This window comes from Dermacentor albipictus, chromosome 10, assembly GCF_038994185.2.
Source record: "Dermacentor albipictus isolate Rhodes 1998 colony chromosome 10, USDA_Dalb.pri_finalv2, whole genome shotgun sequence".
Classification (NCBI taxonomy): domain Eukaryota; kingdom Metazoa; phylum Arthropoda; class Arachnida; order Ixodida; family Ixodidae; genus Dermacentor; species Dermacentor albipictus.
The window spans coordinates 93,681,098-93,701,592 of NC_091830.1; the positions used below are offsets into that span (position 1 = coordinate 93,681,098).

The 20,495-nt window shown below is 46.7% G+C and overlaps 2 protein-coding genes across 2 annotated transcripts in view; both read left to right on the plus strand.

Moving 5' to 3' along the window:
* LOC139050971 (TNF receptor-associated factor 6-like) overlaps positions 1-20,495 on the plus strand; it is a 112,699-nt gene that overhangs the window by 58,979 nt on the left and 33,225 nt on the right. The window lies entirely within an intron of this gene.
* On the plus strand, positions 343-19,252 carry LOC139050411 (TNF receptor-associated factor 5-like). Its single transcript, XM_070526750.1, has 3 exons — positions 343-661; positions 13,901-14,284; positions 18,261-19,252. The coding sequence occupies exons 1-3, from the start codon at positions 377-379 to the stop codon at positions 19,149-19,151; spliced, it is 1,560 nt and encodes a 519-aa protein (XP_070382851.1). The 5' UTR covers positions 343-376; the 3' UTR covers positions 19,152-19,252.

Below are 20,495 nucleotides of genomic sequence, written 5' to 3' on the forward strand. Positions count from 1 at the left end.
GATGGTCTTTTCAAGATTCTTTTTTTTATCCGATTGTTTCTTCATTTCACAGCTAGTGGAGCTTCTATCGTAGAGTGATCGTCGGTGTCTCAGGAGATTTTCCATAACTTGTAGTTCCAACGTTCGTGACCTTTACAAATCAAGTATCCGTAAAGGCGATAACATTGTCGGTAACTACATTTGCGCAGCTAGGCGATCTGATAATTTCTCCACCGTTCCATACCCGTTCGCGAGCGACGCCGTGAACAATGAGCAAAACGGCGTACGCTTATCAGAATGATAGCAACCTTGGCAACCGCTCAGAGGGTAAAGCGCTGGCAACGTTTTGAAGTTTCCGCAGAACGACGTTTGCCAGTCGACATATGTGCGCTCCGTCATGGCTTCTCAAGATCAGCGATACACACTGTGTGGTTTTACCGAAGAATTGGACTGGAGACCTTTGCGTTTCGCCGAGCGTATTCCTGCTCACAGAATATGCAACGCGTGTGGTGTGCTGCCCAGAGTGACCGTTTTTCTGCCCTGTCGACACGTGCTTTGCAACAGCTGCTACGATCAGTGCGTGCTCCATGAGGGTCACGCCTGCCCACTCGACGGTGACCAGTTTCTTCCGCAAGAGTCAGACTGGAGAGCTTTTCCTTTGGAGAACCTGCTCAGGCGGAAGGTAGGAAAACAATGCGTGAGGAAAATAATCCGTGTACTAATGCTAGCGAGATCAATTTTGCGAAGTTCACTGAATATATTGACACGTGTGTTTATCTTTATCCGGCGACCTCGTTTCGCCGCTTAACAAATGTAATCGCACAGCGCGGGACGCGCCTGTATGTGTCCGAAGTTTCTGGAAAGTTATCGATGCTTCTACCCGGCTGTCTGTTGTCGCCGAACCTTGTGTTATCTGATTTCATCGCGTGACGCGACTGGTGTAGAACTTTGTGCGAGGCACGCGGGTGCCGACGATTAGTCTGGAACATTCGATGACTGCTCTATAAAAGCCGTTGCGCTTGACCCGCAGATAAGATTTTCGACGATCGCCGACCGTGTTGGCCGCTATAGTTGTGCTATAAATGTAGCCTGCTTTTGTGGGCACAGGTTCGCCCCATAAAAGTTTTGTCTTTCACAGTATTTGCTACTGTGTTCTTCAACGCCACCACCACGTGACATCTGGTGGAGGTCCTGGGTAAGATGTCACGTGGTGGTGAAGTTGAAGAACACAGTAGCAAATACTGTGAAAGACTCACAGAATATGCTCACAGAATATGCAACGAATACTTTTATTTGGCGAACCTGTGCCCACAAAAACAGGCTACACTTATAGCACCACGATAGCGGCGAACACGGTCACCGATGGGCGAAAATCTGTTCAGCGGGTCAAGCGCGTTGGCCTTTACAGATCAGCCGTCGAATGTTCCAGACTAATCGTTCGGACCCGTGTGCCTTCCACAAAGTTCTACACCATTCGCCTCACGCGATGAAATCAGATAACAGAAGGTTCGGCGACAACAGACAGCCGGGTGGAAGCATCGATAACTTTCCAGAAACTTCGGATACCTACACTCTAAAAACTAGGAAGGGTATCGCAGGAGTGAAGCGGCCGGTTCACTCTTCAAAGCGTCGTTTTACTCTCGCAAAATGTCGAGGAGAGTGAAATGCATTGTTCACTCTCTCACCAAGGAGAGAGTGAAATGTGCTTTTCACTCTCCCCCTTCAGAGAGAGAGAGAGTAGTTCTACTCTTGCGGCAATAGAGAACAAAACGTAGCGTGATCTTCTGCTTCAACTGTAGGTGGCTGGCCCCGAACATGGCAATGTATCATTCATGCACGCTGAGCAAAGAACACATCGTTTTGCTTCTAAGAGAACAGGCCGCCGCAGTTCAAAGGAACGCGTAGCGAGCGCTCTACTTTTTCACTCGGAGTTCTCCACCGCGCGCGCGCGCGCTCAAGATCGCGGAACAACACAGCACCGGAGAAAGGTGATCTTTTATTGTGTCTGTAGCTCTCAATTTACTCATCACGGCTTTTCTTTGAATGCCTCAACCGTTGAGCTTCCTGCTTCTGCTCCTCCAAGTACATTTGTCGCCGGTTCCATGTGCCTAAAACTGGTATCTGCAGCTCCTTTGTAATTTGAACTTTAAGGATGTCGCTTTCCTTCTATTACCTCCACAGACAATTCTCTGTGACATGCGAAGAATGTCACAGAAGGAAAAAAAAAACACTTGGCAATGTCTGCTATGTCTAGCCAAGTGTACAAATTTAAGGACTTTCCAGTACTTCTAAAAATTCCAGGCTTTTCAATGCCTTGAAAATGGCATTTTAGAAATAAAGGGTTTTCAAGGATCGCTACAAACCCTGGTTTCTAGCACCTAAATAATTTTACAAGCTTATTTTGGCATGGAGTTCGGAAATTCATGCTTTTTAGCTAACGCTGCATCATCTCTGTACATCGAAACAACGAGAGCGCAACCATTTTGGAGTAAAGAAAAATACTGAAAGCTTTTAATACCACTCTTTTTCTATGGAGCTTCGTATTGCCTAGTTAGGTTTACGAATGTGCCTGGTTTTGGTGGGCGTTTCTTCGACATTTTCTGTGAGAAGTAGATGACTAACCCCCGTATTCAGAAATGTATAATAATACAAAGCCCATGCTTGACTTTATATAAACGACGCCTGGTGCGAACGTCCCCCAGACGCTCACTGCCTTTCTTTTGGTGCGTTCACGACTTGCGTCATTTAGATCAAGTCAAGCATGGGCTTCAAGTTATGATGCATTTCTGAATATGGGGGTAAGCGTGCGGTATTTCGGGCAACGCATTTTGCCATTGACACTGAGAGGAAACGGGGAAAACAAAGTTAACGCCCTATACTCCTAAACTTTCGCGTACCTGTGGTGTGCGTGTATCGTGGAAGAAGAAACAGCGCTAACACCACGACGAAAAAAAGCATCGACCACACCAGCGCTTCGTGGTGTTGTCCATGTTTTTGCGTCGTCCTTGTGTTGCGCTGTTTCTTCTAAAATGCTCAACCAACTAGCCGGCAAGTCAATCCTGTGCATATATATTGAACACACGTATGAATGTAGATGGTCTTCGAAGCTTTTAGAACGAGCACTGCCACAGGATACGAGCAGTGCACGCGTAACAAGTGGACACATTACTCATTTAAACATGCGTGCCAATGCATGTGACGCGGCTATCGGCATAAGCAGTCTCCAAATGCTGGAATGCGTGCTCTTCAAAACGCTAACGATCCGCTGCTAATGCAGGACAACAGCTCACAGCGGACTTAACCAAACTCTAAACTAATGCACTTGAAAAGAACGCCTACACGGCAGCGTGAGGCACGTCGAAATGCCTGGTACTGGCATCGCAGTTGACCACATACGAATGGAACTGGCGGAAAAAATAAACAGAAATGCTCACCAGTATACGCGCGACTTAAATTCACATACGTGGATGGTTGGCACGATACTTTGTATCCGCGTATTTTCGGAGAACATATAATGCATGGACTGGAAAAGCACTCGATCGTGAGCTGAACGGCACATTTGTTATTTTCCTGGGGTGACGACAAGCCGTGAATAGTTCTCACGTCGTCGTCTACGTTGTATTCCTCCGTTAGTCGTAGCAAGGAATGGAAATGATGCAAACGCAAACGTATTCCAGTACACAACAGCACAGCACACTGCAGAGAAACTCCAACCACCGCAGCCGATTCCTCAAATACATTTGTTATGTATATAAGCTCTAAAACAACACGACTGAGCGTGGTGGCTTTGTGGTGTAATGGTTAGGATGTGTGCTTTGAATTGTATAGATGCGAGTGTACGCGGGTTCGAATCCACGTGATGTATAGAGCAATGTGGTTCTCCATAAGTGTGTAATTCCCTCGACTATTGTGTTCTAATTAGATTCTGTCTCCTGATTGTAAAATATGCGATAATATTTGCGGATTAAATGTGAATTAGCTTTTTTTTCTCCGCAGTGGCGTTCGGGACACATACGCATAGGCCGATTACGAGCCGTCACGACTCATGGTAGGCAGCAAATAGCCAGGAAAAATGACTTTAAAATCCTGCATAACATTGCTCACGCCTATTCTGAAGGCCGCTTGGAATCGGGCCACTGAGTCTGAGGAGCCGCCTAGAGAACGGTGTATCAGCGACCCTAATTTGATCTGATTTCCTGCCTGCATGCGTGGCCAGGACTTCGCTAAGAGGGTATTGGGAAGAGTAGTTGCACTCTGTTTGGGGGAGTAGAAGTACTCGGTCTGGTGGAGTGCCATTACCCCTACGGTGAGAGTATTACCACTCTGCGGAAGAGTACTAGCACTCCCTGTGGGAAGAGTATTATCACTCTGCAGAAGAGTACTAGCAATCCCTTGCGGCGGAGTAACAAAACTCTGTCAACAGGAGTTGACCTACTCTCTCTCAAAGAGGGTCGATCTACTCTCGAAAAGAGAGTGAAATATGGGACAAGCCGCTACTCCCTCAAAGGGAGTGCCCGGCACTCTCTTAATTTTTAGAGTGTACAGGTGCGTCCCACGCTGTGCGATTACATTTGTTAAGCGGCGAAACGTGGTCCCCCGATAAAGATAAGTACACGTGTCAATACTGAAAAAACAAAATGGGGAATTGTTAGAAATACAGGCAATTTTCTGTTAGAGCGGATGAATTACGTGTAAGCTCGATGAAAGGCTATATTATATTACCTAGGAGTGAAACCGTGAAGAGAATCATATATTTGGGCGCTATTGTCCGTACTTATGTGATGTTGCTTTGAACTCGCCATAATCCTAGGTTCCACTTACTGCTGATTGAAAGCTATGTGAACCCGTGCACAATCAGAAATATTCAGCGTAATATGCATCGAGTATAAAGCAACACTATTCATTTATTGCCTTTCTATTTGGTGCGCTCACTCGCACCCGTTATTGAGACATAGGGTGCTCTTCTTTGTCTTTATCTTTTAATAATTTTTTACGCAGGCATTCTGCATCTTCCTTGATTTTTTCTCGTCTGTCTTGTTCTCCGGCATTTATTTTGCAGATAGATATCTAGATAAACTTTATTAAAAGAATAATCAGAAAAACCGTTAATGGTCGGGGCGCCTAGTCCAGGGCTCCGCTGGCTCTTGCCATCTTCTCAGCTCTCTGTATCAGCTTGAGCTGGTCGACGAGGGCCGAGCTGGACAGCAGTGCCTCCTATTGCTCCCTCGTGGTGTTCGTGTCGGGGTGTTCTATGTTGTGTATTGGGGACTCCGACGAATTGTGGTAGAGTGTTTGTGTGGCCCCACAGCACGGGCACTCGTCCCTGTAGGCTGTGGGGTGTATCCGATGATTTATGTGTAGGTTATGTGCATCCTCTGTCTGCGGAATTCGATGGGGTGGTGGATATCGCAAGCGACGCCGTCTGTGGCAGTTCACCGTGCCTGAATACTCGAGGTCGACAGGGTCCACGTCGTCTGCAGCCGGCGTGATGAGTGCTCGGATATGTACGAATCCTCGAGCTGCCCTGTTGGCTTGCAGGTTGCCCGAGATGCCAGTGTGGCGCGGTATCCAGATGATGGTTTGGTGGTAAAGTCCTCAGGGTGCTCCTTGAGTGTTTGGGCTAGGACTCGTGCAGCAGGTCTTCCAATTGTTCCTTGTAGCATGTTGCCGCAGGCCTGTTCGGAATCCGTGAGGATGGTCAGTCGTTAGTTTACGTGTTGACCTTCGCGGATGGCTAACTGAAAATGTTCTTCCGTGGCGTCGGATGCTAGGTTGCATGCGCTAATCAAAAGCAATACTGATTGACTAAATTGCATTAATGTAATACCTGATATTCTGTGATTAACGATATAAACGTAGAGTGTTCAATGATTCAATCACAATACCCGGAGCTTTTGTCTCTTGCTGCGTCTGTGTTTGCTCCATCTGCGCTCGACTCGCAATTCATTGAATCGGTATCGCGTATAATAACTCTTACAGCCTGTACTTCATCGTTAGCAGAGGGTGGGATCACGCAGCTCTCCATGCATATGCGTATACAAGTTTCCCGCGGAATGGGTGTGTTTTTATTGTGCGTCCACGTTAGCGTCACGGTAACTCGCCGCATTTCTTTTTCGGGTCATTGGCTGACCTCGCTCGTGGACAAGGAATTCTTCATGCCGCAGAGATGATGGGTCTGGGACCCAGTTGTCTGGTTAGCGGCAGCCACACAGCGACGTGGCCAATCAGCGGCGGAGGCGTGGTCACAATGACTGCGCTCTAACGTTGCCGGCAGCCGCACAAACACGGATCACGCGTTGTGATTACTCAGTGGCTTTGGTGTTGCGCTAGTAAATACGAAGTCGCGGGGTAAAATCGCAGCTGCGGCGGCTGCGTTTCAATGGGAGCGAGCTGCAAAAATCTTCGTGTACAGCGCATTTAGGGCATGTTAAAAAAACCCAAGGTCTTCTAAATTAATCTGCAGCCCCCAAATACGGTGTGCCTCATAAGCAGATTGTCGCTCCATGAATATTGTGGTTGGTCAAGCTAGTTCATATTGTTTAAGAAAAGTTGCGGTGGCAAGTAAAGAGAAGTACAAATTGATATCGACACGGGCAAACGCCGGCTTTTAAATAAATCTAATTTGAGTCAGAAGCATATTGCCACTAGGTACGAGCCAGCGCTGAAAAAAGAAGTGACTGGAACGCGCGCTCGGCTAGAGGTGGGCGCTGAAGAAGAAGACGCTGAGGACGCCGGCTTGGGTTTTTTGTACGCCATCTTGTCTGTCTCGTCGACGCCGGGTACATCTTTAATTGTCTTTTCGTGACAAAACTGGTGGAGGTGCGGGGTACGCTTCATCCGATGCCACGAAACCCTCCTCGTAGCAGGAGTACCAGTCCGATACTAGTGGACACCCCTGTTCACCGGGCCAGCAGGAGAGTCCGAGGATTGCCTCCGGAGCTTGACCATCTCTCCACAGCAACATCGACGCCCCCACGGACCAATATGGAAGGAACATCGACCTCTCTATCGACCGTTATGCAAGGTACGGCCACAACGGCAACTCAGTACCTGCTGCAGAATCTCCGAGTGCCGAAAGTGTTCCACGGAGATATCTTCGAGGATATAGAAGACTGGTTAGTCCAGTTTGAGCGCGTTGCCGAGATAAATGAATGGAGCGACGCGGCGAAGTTGAGGAACGTCTACTTCAGCTTGGAGGACGGTGCCCGCACTTGGCACGAGAACCGAGAAGGGCTCATCAAATCGTGGCTCGAGTTCCGTCGTGCCTTGCTAGAGACCTACACCAATGCTGATCGCCGCGAACAAGCCGAACGGGCGATCCAATCCCGCGTTCATCTGCCGAACGAGAGCGTGACGTCGTACGTCGAGGATATGACGCGCCTCTTCCGTCGGGTGGACCCAACCATGTCCGAGGAAAAGAAGCTGCGGCATCTGATGCGGGGAGTTAAGGAACAGCTATTTGCTGGCCTTGTTCGAAGCCCGCCGAAGACCGTGGCTGAATTTTTAACCGATGCCACCACGATAGAGAAGATGTTACACCAGCGCTCAGCTTTCTATGAAAGACAATTGAACCCAACTTCACCTTTGGACCAGCGCTCAGCTCCGTATGACAGGCACGCGAACGCGGCTTCACTGACGGACGCGATTGCCTTTGGAAACGTGGACGTTCTCCGAGATCTTATCCGCTCTGTGGTGCGTGATGAGCTTCAACGGCTCACTTGTCCGCCTCAGCCCACGCTAGGTTCTATTTCTGCCCTTGTGAGGAAGGAAGTGCAGCAAGCGATTCAGGGTCCCGTTCCAAGCAACAATGCGCTGCCTGTGACAGCACAGTTGCAGCGGCCGTCGTATGAGGAAATTTTGAGGCGAGTCCCTGTCCCCGCTCCGATCCATTTCGACCCCGCCACGTCTTACGCCGCGTCATACGTTCCCCCGCTCCCATCTGTGCAACCGATCCAACGCATGGAGGATCGTCGCCCGCTGGAAAGGAAATCTGACGTCTGGCGTACCCCGGACAGAAGGCCTCTGTGCTATCATTGTGGAGAAGCCGGTCACGTATACCGCGAGTATCCATACCGCCGCCTCGGACTGCAAGGTTTTGCCGCGGATTCACCTAGGCCCAGAAATGGCGAAAGGCCTAGGGCGATAGAAGAATACTTGACCCAGCAGAGTATGCCACTGTTCCCGCGGCGGCAGTCGCGCTCGCCGTCCCCCAGGCGTTCTTTCCCCGCACCTAGAAGCCCTCCAATGGCAGCGCAGGGACGATCGCCAAGCCCTCGCCGGGAAAACTAAGAACAGCGACCTTCGGGGGCGAGGCCGCTGATAATCGCCCTTCCGAAGACCTCCCATCGACGCGAACACGGTCCATTCAGCACGATTCAACGACGACAGCAGCCGAACTCAGCGACAGACTCTCGCTTGATATACCTGTTGTGCTCGACGGCCGCCACGTTAGTGCTTTATTGGACACGGGGGCCGAGTACTCAATCTTGTGCGGAAAACTAGCGACGGAACTTAGAAAAGTTATCACGCCTTGGTCTGGAACGCAAATTCGTACTGCTGGCGGGCATACCGTAACACCGTTGGGCATGTGCACGGTCAGAGTATAAATTCGTGGGTCCACGTTTCCAGCCAGCTGCCTTATACTCCGCGATTGTTCTCGGGACCTCATCTTGGGCGTCGACTTTCTGCGTGAGTATGGTGCCATTATAGACCTCCGGGAGCGCACAGTGACTTTTTCGACAGAAAGAGCAGCGAACAACCGCGACAATTACCGACGTAACGCGCTTCGAGTTTACGCCGACAGTGTAACTGTACCACCACGCGCAAGTGTCCTGGTAATGGTCGTATGCGACGATCTGCGTGACGGCGAAGCTGTTGCAGAGGGCAATTCCTCTCTTATGCTGACTCATGGTGTATGTGCAGCCCGCAGTCTTATTATGCTTCGAGGTGGACTTTCGGCGCTCCTCGTGACGAATTTCAGCCAGGAACATCGGCACCTATTTCGTCGTACTACTATCGCTCTCGCTGAGCCCATAGCAGACGTTGCTGAATGTTTTGCGTCTGCGACGAAGGAGAACCCAGTTCAGACACTCAGCAATATCGACATCAATTCAGACCTTTCAGAGGAAAAGCAGAAAGCGCTGCGCGAGTTGCTCCTTCGGTTCAAGGAGTGCTTCGCATCTTCTTCTAAGGTACGCCAGACGCCCATCACGAGACACCGAATAATTACGTATGAGGATGCTCGTCCGATACGACAACTGCCTTATCGCGTATCGGCGAAAGAGCGCAACGTGATTAACGCACAAGTGAAAGAAATGCTTGACGATGACGTCATACAACCATCCCAAAGCCCTTAGTCATCGCCGGTGGTCTTCGTCAAAAAGAAAGACGGAACTATTAGGTTCTGCGTTGACTATAGAAAGTTTAATAACGTCACAAAAAAGACGTTTATCCGCTTCCACGGATCGATGATTCGTCAGATCGACTCCGGCGAACCAGGTATTTTTCATCCATAGATCTGAAGAGCGGATATTGGCAAATCGAAGTTGACGAACGAGATCGCGAAAAAACTGCCTTTGTTACCCCGGATGGACTGTACGAATTAAAAGTACTTCCATTCGGCCTGTGTTCTGCACCGGCCACATTCCAGAGAATGGTGGACACTGTACTGACGGGTCTGAAGTGGCACATTTGTTTAGTATACTTAGATGACGTCGTCGTGTTTGCGGCGACCTTCGAAGAACACCTGAAGCGTTTAGAGGCGGTACTTGAGGCGCTCCGCTCCGCTAATCTCACACTAAAGCCCGACAAGTGTCACTTCGGTTATGAAGAGTTGAAGTTTCTCGGTCATGTCGTGAACGCCGACGGCGTCCAGCCTGACCCAGACAAAACATCTGCTGTTGCTGCTTTTCCGACTCCTCGTGACAAGAAAGCAGTACGCCGCTTTCTCGGTCTGTGTGCGTACTATCGTCGCTTCATCGCTAATTTCTCCCGGATCGCCGAACCACTCATACGCCTCACACGAGATCACACACCCTTCGTTTGGACGGACGAGCAGGACGCAGCTTTCACGGAATTACGGCAGCGCCTGCAGGAACCACCCGTCCTCGCTCACTTTGACGAGGACGCTGACACCGAGGTGCATACCGACGCAAGCAACATCGGTCTTGGCGCTGTACTCGTTCAACACCAGGAAGGCGTCGAGCGAGTGATCGCTTACGCCAGTCGCACCCTTTCACGCGCCGAGATCAACTACTCCACCTCCGAGAAAGAGTGTCTAGCGGTTGTGTGGGCCATCATGAAATTTCGGCCTTATCTCTATGGTCGCTCTTTCAAGGTGGTGACAGACCACCATTCCTTGTGTTGGTTAGCCAACTTACGAGACCCGTCCGGGCGACTTGCTCGATGGAGTCTCCGTCTGCAGGAGTTCGATGTTACCATCGTCTACAAATCGGGCCGCAAACACGAACATGCGGACAGGTTGTCGCGCGCTCCCGTCAAGACTTGCGATAAGGACATGGACGAAGACGGCGCATTCCTTGGGGCCCTCACCGCACCTGACCTGACCAGACGGCAGCGCGAAGACGCCGAAATACGCCCTCTCATCGATCACCTAGAAGGCAAGAATGCTACAATCCCACGACACATTTCTCGCAGTCTCTCGACCTTCTGCCTCCGACAGGGCGTCCTCTACAAGAAAAACTCGAGTGCCAGTGACAAAGAGTATCTGTTAGTCGTACCTGCCACCCTCCGTGACGACAATCTCCTAGCCTGCCATCCTGAGCCCTCGTCTGGACACTTGGGATTTTCACGTACGCTTGCCAGAGTACGCCAGACGTACTACTGGCCCAGACTTTCTACCACGGTGAAGCGTTACGTGCAAAGCTGCCGTCAGTGTCAACGTAGGAAATCACCGTCTTTGAAGCCCGGGGGGCTACTCCAACCCATCGCACCACCTAGCGCGCTGTTTGATCAAATCGGCATGGATCTTCTGGGACCATTTCCCTTGTCAGCCAGCGGAAACAAGTGGATTATAGTCGCCATAGACTATCTAACACGCTACGCCGAGACGAAAGCTGTACAACGTGCCACGGCCTACGAAGTTGCCCACTTCTTTATCGATCAGATAGTCCTAAGACATGGTGCCCCATCACATGTCATCACCGACAGAGGAACTGCCTTTACGGCCCAACTGATAGAGGACATATTCGAGTTGAGCTGCACGCAGCACCGCAAGGCCACTGCCTATCATCCGCAGACCAACGGACTGACGGAACGGCTGAACAAAACCATTGCTGACATGCTGTCTATGTATGTAGACGTCCAGCATAAAACATGGGATGAAGTCCTGCCGTACGTTACGTTCGCGTACAACACCGCCATTCAGGAAACAACACGATTCACACCGTTCCGTCTTGTCTACGGGCGCGAGGTCCAGACCACGCTAGACGCTATGCTCCCGCATGACACCGACGCATCACTTACTTCCGACGCCGAGCAACTTACTCAACACGCAGAGGAAGCTCGTCAACTCACGCGCATACACATCACAAAGCAGCAGAGTACAGACGCACGACGCTACAACCTTCGACATCGACAAGTCGAGCACCAGCCAGGTGACCAAGTTTGGGTGTGGACTCCAATCCGTCGCCAGGGCTTGTCCGAGAAGCTGCTGAGTAGATACGTTGGACCCTACAGAGTGATACGCCGCGGTAGTGAACTCTGAGGTCCTTCCCGACGGTGCCGCGTCGCCTCGGCGTCGACAGCACCACTCAGAGATAGTGCATGTTATTCGCCTCAAACCGTATTTCGCGCGTTAAGGCGGCGACAACCCGATCTCATATGACTTCCACACTTTCACTTTCTTTTAGCAAGCATCGGGTCGATGCTTTTCTTTTGGCGGGGGAATAATGCCACTAGGTACCAGCCAGCGCTGAAAAAAGAAGTGACTGGAACGCGCGCTCGGCTAGAGGTGGGCGCTGAAGAAGACGCTGAGGACGCCGGCTTGGGTTTTTTTGTACGCCATGTTGTCTGTCTCGTCGACGCCGGGTACATCTTTAATTGTCTTTTCGTGACAATATATAAAAGTTCACCTCACATGTGAGTGAACCAGAAAAAGTAACATTTGGGTATGGGATATTTCTGTACGCGTCGAGGAATATGATTTCTTTCCCGTACAAAAACGCAGAAAGCCAACTAACGCAATCATCCCCCTTCTTCTTTAAGTTGAAGCAACAAAAATAAACCCATGGAAACCACGTGAACCCATATCTTGTTCGTTGCTTCATTTCGCATGTCTTGTGTTTTATATTTACGTGTCTGACCGAAATAAAATTCGGTTGAGCGTTTGCGCTTGCCCGTCCATCAGTATTTAATTTCAGCGCACACTCTAAATTCATGAGGAGGGCCATAGCGGCTACGTGTATTCAGGCAGCACTCATGCGAGCACGAGATGGAACAAAGTTTTCCAAATCTGACAGCACGGTAAACGGAAGCATGTCTTCCTCGTTGTTGCATCACTTAAGTATCTGAAATCACCTTGCAAAAAAGAAAGAGCGGATAGGTTCCGAACTAGCACGCAAAGAAGAAGGCAGGAGAACGCTGCACGTGGTCCCGTATTTGCACAAGTTATGGCAGAAGTTGAGGAAATTATCCGACCGACATAATGTATATTTACTTTTCAGGGCCCCTTGTAAGCTATGTAATGTATGCAATCGAATTAGAGAGCATAGTAGGCCCCACGTCACCAACAATCGTAAAACTAGGTTTGCACACTGTACGCCCAACGTGGTGTATGTAGGACAAACCGGAAGTTTTATAATGATTCAGCACATCCATACAGCAGCAACGTGACGATTGGCCATGGATGGCATTTAGCGCTCCATTGGAACAGGTGAATATGCACTGCCATGATTCAGACGACGAAGTTTCTAGGGAAAAAAGTAAGGAGCGATAAATTATGCAGGTATGTTGCATGAAGAAGCTTGGATATAGCTGTGTGTGCGTGCCGTTTTTAGCCTGATCAGAAAAATAGACTTTTCATGAATGAAAATTATTTTGTCATGTAGATGTTTGTGTACGCGTGCCTATTCCGGGATGGATATATAAGGGCTGGCCTTCTTCAAATCATCATTTAGTTGGCAGTCAGCGCTGTTTCTGTGGTACTTGTCTCTCTGTGTGTGTTGGTGTCAGTAGCGCTTCTTAAATATGATTCTCAAATAAATTAATTCCGTGTGCCCTGGGTGCTTCGTACCCTTGACATCGCTCCACAGGGACGTTTACAGCATAAATGGCTCACCTCAAGGAGCTTCTCACCACAGCCGAACCTAAGCACACCGAGTCACTTCTGGTCGTTATGTGGTTCAGACACCTGAGGACCGCGCTGCCCTACTGGAAAGAAAGCGAATATTCGAACGCCAAACAATTAGAGCTAAGGAAGTTACCTCATCCTATTAAGACATTTGATCTTCAACAATCACCCTAATTCCCAGTGCACATACCATGAGTTCGCAGACACGGTGCAAGCGCTGTCAAAGTTTCGCTCGAGAAAATTACCGATTCGTGAGAATCCTTCTTCTGGCCAAGCAGCAGTTCTTCGCTTAAGGAGCCGCTAGAGTGGGGTTGGCTGCCGGATTCGTTCCTTCCTAACCATTTCTCTTGGGATTACGGTGAATATCCTAAAAGAACATTATTCACGCCTATCTCACAGCATCACCTGACGAACGAATTTATTCGCTTCCCTTCATAGCAACACTACGATGAGTCATATCTTGATGTCTCATCACACCTTTTCACATTAGACGAACCTTGAAGCATTGGAAGTTCAAAGACATAAAATAATGTATGGAATATGTTAATATCGAAGGTGGTATGAAGATGCTAATGTATAAAATTGTTCAAAAACTCTTTTTTCCCCTTTCAGGTAAAATGCTGGAATGAAGAACGTGGCTGCGACATAGTTTTGGCTGCATCAGAGCTAAACAAGCATTTCTGCAATGAGTGTGACTACCACGCTACATCGTGCCCTAAATGTTCGAAGCTCGTGCTCCGTAGTAATGTTGCCGGGCATTTAGAAAGCAAATGTGAAGATTATGCGCTGTCTCTGACGTCCTGGGCTCTAGAAAAATCAGACAGTGACCAAAAAGCAGTGATGGTGGCTGTGAATGCAAGCTTAGACGTGCGAGTAGTTGAAATGAAAGAAAGGCTGGACGATCTTATGAGGGATCATGCTGCCCAAAATGATCACCTAACTAATATTTCACATTGCATCAACACGGTCAAGGAAACACTGCTACAAAGGTCTAGCGAAAGTGCTGCCGTGCCCTACGGTGCTTCTTGATTCTCTGTATGACATGGTGTACCTAGCAAAATTGTTATTGCTTGCCGGAGATGTCGAGACAAATCCCGGGCCTGACCTTTCGAGCCTTGCCAAACAGTTAACTCAAATCGCCGCTGATATAAAGACAATAAAGGAAGAACGACTGCCATCGATAGAAAAAAAACTAGAACGACTATCATGCCTTGAAGACAATGTTTCAGCTTGCACTAAACAAATCGCTAGCCTTCAAAAAACTGTATCGTCCTTGGAATTAAGGCTAGACGATCTAGAGAATAGATCCAGAAGGTCGAACCTTATTGTGTATGGTATGCAGGAAGATACAGAAGAAAATACCGAATCTCTGGAACGCGCGGTGAATGAAAAGGTCATTAGGCATACCTTGAAGTTAGAAGCAGTGGCAATGGAACGCATCCACAGACTAGGCAAACCAATGGCAAACAAAACAAGACCAATAATCTTTAAGCTCCTAGACTTCCGAGACAAAACAAAAATTTTGCGTAACTGTAAAAAACTCAAGGATACTGATTACGCTATCAGCGAAGACTTCTCACCGCGAGTTCGAGAAATTAGGAAGAAGCTATGGCAATATGGAAAAACAAGGAAGGAATCCGGTGATAAAGTGGTCCTGGTCTACGACAAACTAAAGATAAATAGTTGCCTGTATTCTTGGGACGAGGAAAATAATGAGGTGACCCCCATTACGTCCACTTCAAGCGATACAAAAAACCAGGACGTCGGTACGCGAACCTTGCGTCCCCGCCGTCCCTAGCATCCAAAATAACATTCGGTAATGTTAACGCTCGAAGTGTTAGTAGTAAGCTCGGACCCCTCGAATCAATATTAATAGCTTTCAAACCGGAATTTATAGGCATAACAGAGACTTGGCTAACCAAAGACGTCAAAGACTTCGAAATTACTCCCCCAAACTACGTCATTATTCGTAAAGATCGGCCAACACGAGGCGGTGGCGTTGCTATTTTGATAAAAAAGGAAATTCCGTACGTTAAGTTGCCTGACGTTGAGGGGGTTGAAGCTGTATTTTGCAAACTTTACTTTGCCACTACCACCTTCATTGTTGGATGCATTTACCGTAGTCCTTCTACTGATTTGAATGTGTTGCAATCATTGCACGTGTATATGCAGCAGCATGTGAAGAGCACCAAGCTCATATTACTAGGCGACTTTAATCTTCCTGATATCAACTGGCACACACTGCATCACCGTTCACCTTGCGCAGATATTCTTTTTGACATTATGCTCTCTTTTAACCTAACCCAGATAATAACTGAACCCACGCGTGTACAAGGATCCACTTCTAACATTTTAGACCTAGTATTTTTAAGCAATCATTTCCCCACCCATAACGCTAAATTCGAAGTTTCAACCGGCTTGTCAGATCACAAACTAGTATTGTGTGAGGTGCCGTATCAAGATTCGCTACCCTCTTCACAATCAACAATTACGTACAAAGACTACAACAGAGCTGATGATACAAGCATCATTGATACACTGTCATTTCAACTATCGTCATTCAAACAACTCGCACATGATGGAAACACAGATATAGAAATTTTATGGCACGAATTTAAGTCCGTTGTGTCATACTGCATCAGTAACTACGTCCCTTTGAAAACTAAGAAAATTCATAAACATAACCCCTGGATAACTCGGACCGTTATTCATGCAAAAAGGAAAGTTCGCCGAATCAGAATAAATAAAAAATCTCATCCCTCACAACGAACTGCTCAACAATTAACTTACGCCATGGATGATTTGAAATCCAAAATTAAGAAGGCCAAATCACACTATTTTACAATCACACTTCCTAACTTTATAAAGAATTCTCCCGAAAAATTCTGGCGTTATTTAAACCCTAAAAAACGAGACGAAAGAACGACATCTCCTGCGGATAACAAAAACGCTGCGACTTCTTTGAATAATTATTTCTGCTCTATTTTTACATCTGATAACGGAGAACTACCAGGAATAACCTCCGGCACTGGTGTGAAGATGGAACCATTAACTATAACAGAAACAGGAGTACTAAATCTTTTACTAACTCTCGACACAAAAAAAGGACCAGGGCCAGATAACATCCCTAACATATTCCTTCATCGATATGCCCAGTGGATGGCAAAATTCCTAATACTCCTTTTTAACAAATCATTATCCACCTGCACCCTTCCAACGGAATGGAAAACTGCCAAAATAACACCTATACACAAATCAGGAAATAAATCTGATCCTTCAAACTACAGGCCCATATCATTAACCAGTACAGTATGCAAGATATTAGAACATATTATTTTAAAACACGTAAACGCATATCTAGACGTAAATGATATCCTAACCCCTTGTCAGCACGGCTTTCGTAAAGGCCTTTCTACTATTACGCAATTAATTGAATTAACACATGACATATCCAAGAGCATTGATAACCAGAAACAAATAGACCTCATATTTTTAGACTTTTCGAAGGCATTTGACCGCGTGTCACACACTAAACTTCTTGCAAAACTAGAACTAACTTTGGGAAGCGGCCCTATCCTTGATTGGATTAAAAACTATCTTAGTAATCGCACACAATTTGTTGAAATTAACAACGAGAGGTCCGCGACAACTAACGTTACATCAGGAGTACCCCAAGGAAGTGTCTTAGCCCCAGTATTATTCTTAATCTTTATTAATGACTTACCCGCATATGCTTCACAGAATATCAAACTTTTTGCAGATGACTGCGTTCTTTTCCAGGAAATTAACTGCCTTGATGACCATAGAACTTTAAATAACGCCATAACAGCAGTTTCCCAGTGGTGCAAGGACTGGCAGATGGATATAAATCTAAAAAAGTCTGTTCTATTATCTATAACCAGAAAAAAACATACATCAGCCTTCCAGTACACCCTTAACAACATTCCTCTTGTATCTGTTCATGAGCATAAGTACCTTGGTGTGACACTAACATCTGACTTCAGGTGGGATTCTCACGTTAACAATATCACATCAACCGCAATAAGACAGCTCTTCTTCATTAACAGACGCCTTAAACTAGCACCACCCGAAACAAAGTTAATCGCATATAAAACACTCATAAGACCGGTTCTAGAGTACGCCAACACCGTTTGGTTCCCGTTTACTAACAAACTGATCAAAAAACTTGAAGTGGTACAGCGAAAAGCGCTGAGATGCATATATAATAAACACTCCATCACAGACTCACCAACAGCATTACTGAAACGGGCAGAACTCCTAACCATGCATAACAGAGCTAAGCTTGCAAGACTAAAAATCATGTATCAGTTAATACACAATCAACTTAAACTGCCTATTATGAAATACATAACAACGTCCTCAAATAGAATAACTCGCCATAAAGACACACACACATTAAGCGAATTTCCATTCCACACTGATATTTTCAAATACTCTTTTTTTCCAAGGGCGACACGCGAATGGAATAATCTTAGCACAAGTACCACTGACAGCTCATCTTTAGATACGTTTGGTACCCTGATTGCGCATGAACTATACGCATTGCAGCAATAATTCTTCACATTATTCACATTATTTACGTAGTTCCTTGTTGCCTTATTATTTTAACTGTGTTTGTGCTTGACTATAATCACGGCAATGGTGCAATACATTTCTTTTCTTGTTGGCATTATTGTAACCTTGATTGTTGCGCGATTGTTATTACGTCAATACTGACCTTGTAACTGGTCTCTGTAACTGCAATTATCTTTGTCATAACCTCTCAGTTCTATTTATTCTCTTGTATAATCCCGTAATCAAACTGTTATATGCCCAAGTTTTTTATTGTATAAGATTTAGTAAGTAACACCTTATACCATGTTCCTTTGTATAACATACAGCCCTTCCTGTTACAATCCCTGATGGGATTCACAGTATCAATAAATGAAATGAAAATGAAATGAAATGAAATGAAAGTAGTACCTTGGATCACTTTGCTTCACAATCTACAGTTACGTTATCCTCAGTCAGAGCAGTCGAGGAAAAATTGATTGACCACAGCGGTGAGGCGCGCATGCTTGCAGGAGCAATAACCGATTCAATAAGAGAGCTGAAGGAAGGCTTAGAAGACACGAAGCGAACTGTCAACCACCTCAAAGAGAACAATATGCAAAACACGTTGCAAGCGGAGTTGAGAGAACGGTTGACGTCGGATACCGCTGTGCTCAAGAAAACTTGCGAAGGTGTTGATGCGCTGAAGGAAGGTTTTGGAAAATTGTTGGACGGAAGCACAAGGACAATCTGCAGAAAGTGCGCAGGAAGTGTTGCTGGCATTACTGAAGTGGAGGGCACTGAGAAGCAAGAGGACGCGAGCGCATTGAATAAACAAAAAGAGTTGGCCCTAAATACAATCAACATAAGGCGATATGAGTTTTTTGCTAAGGGATACAAAGCAATGAAGGACGACGCCTATTCGAAAGGCTCTCATTCTTACTCGAGCGAGAAGACATACATGTGTGGCTATCACGTGTCGCCAGAAGTGTACTTCACGAAAGAGGGAGACCGTGTGTTATTGCATCCGAATATTCAGCTCCACAAGGGTGTGATCGATGAATTTCTACAGTGGCCTTTCAGTCAGGACATTCAGCTGACCGTGAAACATCCGTCCGAAAGTAAACGGCGTCAGATACGGTGGAACACGGCAGGTGAACTTATGTTCTTTGGAAGGCCCGAACAATCGAGTAACGATAGCGGCTATCCCTCCCGCGCAATTCTCGTAGATGACCTTGAACGTGAAGGGTACGTCAAGGACGACAAGCTTCATATAGTGTGGGAGCTTCTTCCGAAAGACGTAGCAAAATAAATGAGGGGAACTTTACGTATTTCATTAAATGCCCAAGCAGTTGTATTTCCAGGAAACAAACTTCGCTCTTCCCGTCAACTTCGTTGAAACCAAAATAAAGCATCGTCCTGAACTTTGTTGAAATATATTTCAATACCTACGTATGTACACGACACCGCTGTAGTGTTAGCTTCTAAAATAGCCTCCGAGCCGTGTAATGTTTCTTTCCAAATATGGCGTGAGTGACTCGAAGTCGGAAAGAATTCTAAAATATTTCATAATAGTTCATTCTTTATCTGCACATCAGCAAAACGACGAATACGTTAGAGAGGATGCCTCCATTGATAAAAGAAGTGCTAGAATTTCTGGCGAAACACTCCGTGAACGTTGATGCACTTTGTATCTCACAGAGTTCTTTTGCTTAATCTTACACTGTTTTTTTATCCCCTGCTAACTTACGGTACTCACACAAAGCATAATCATCTTCAAGATATTTTTTTTTGTTGCACCATATTTAAACATTACATGTGGCTCATAGCACAACTATAACCATTGAACTTAATTATTTGATGAGGCCGACAGTACGTCTAATACCGCTTAGACGCGTGTTTGAGTAACAAAATTACACTAGCTACATTTATTACTATTTTATTAGCAGCCATATTCTGCGAATTGTAGCTATTGAACTTGCAAGGCATATGCACCTGGAACGAATTCTCTGGAGGGCACCGGTGTTGAGATATGCGCCGTCGAACTTTCGATGAAAATTCACTCTTGGTAAACGGATTTTTAGGGTGCATAGTTGGTGCATTTACGACATTATTTAGGATCCCCCCCCCCTCTCCCCAGTAAAAGAAACCGCACGAAAGAAGCGGTAGGCAGGAGACAATGGCTACTGTCAACTTTGTATGCCACGGGGTCATGAAATGTATGTAATAGGAGGATCCGCAGACACGTTAATGCGGACCCCGAAAAAGTAACATTTGGATATTTGATATTTCTGTACGCGTCGAGAAATCTGATTTCTTTGCCGTACCAAAATGCAGAGAGCCAACTAACGCAATCCTCCCCCTTCTTCTTTAAGCGAAATCCTTTCACTAACAAGCGGGCTCGGCACTGCAGCTTTCCTGAAGAACATCTGCATTGCAAGATGCGCCAAAGCGAGAATAGCTCACGTGATCCGCTAGAGGCGTGCATTCGTTTTTATGTTGAAGGCGCTTGCGCCATGTCTACCCTTACTTTCGTTCTTTGAGTTCTTTTTTCTCTTTCTTGCTTTGTTTTTTTGCACTCTTCAAACAGTGCACTGTTTTCATTAGTTAGTAACGCGCCGCTACATGCATTGGGGCAAAAGAGTAACTGGAGCAC

What these genes read in the sequence shown, in the direction of transcription:
- LOC139050411 (XM_070526750.1), top strand. Translation starts at nt 377, where the DNA reads ATGGCTTCTCAAGATCAGCGATACACACTGTGTGGTTTTACCGAAGAA. An exon ending in AGAACCTGCTCAGGCGGAAG is followed by an intron (nt 662 to 13,900) that starts GTAGGAAAACAA and finishes TTCCCCTTTCAG; the next exon opens with GTAAAATGCTGGAATGAAGA. An exon ending in CACTGCTACAAAGGTCTAGC is followed by an intron (nt 14,285 to 18,260) that starts GAAAGTGCTGCC and finishes ATGAAATGAAAT; the next exon opens with GAAAGTAGTACCTTGGATCA.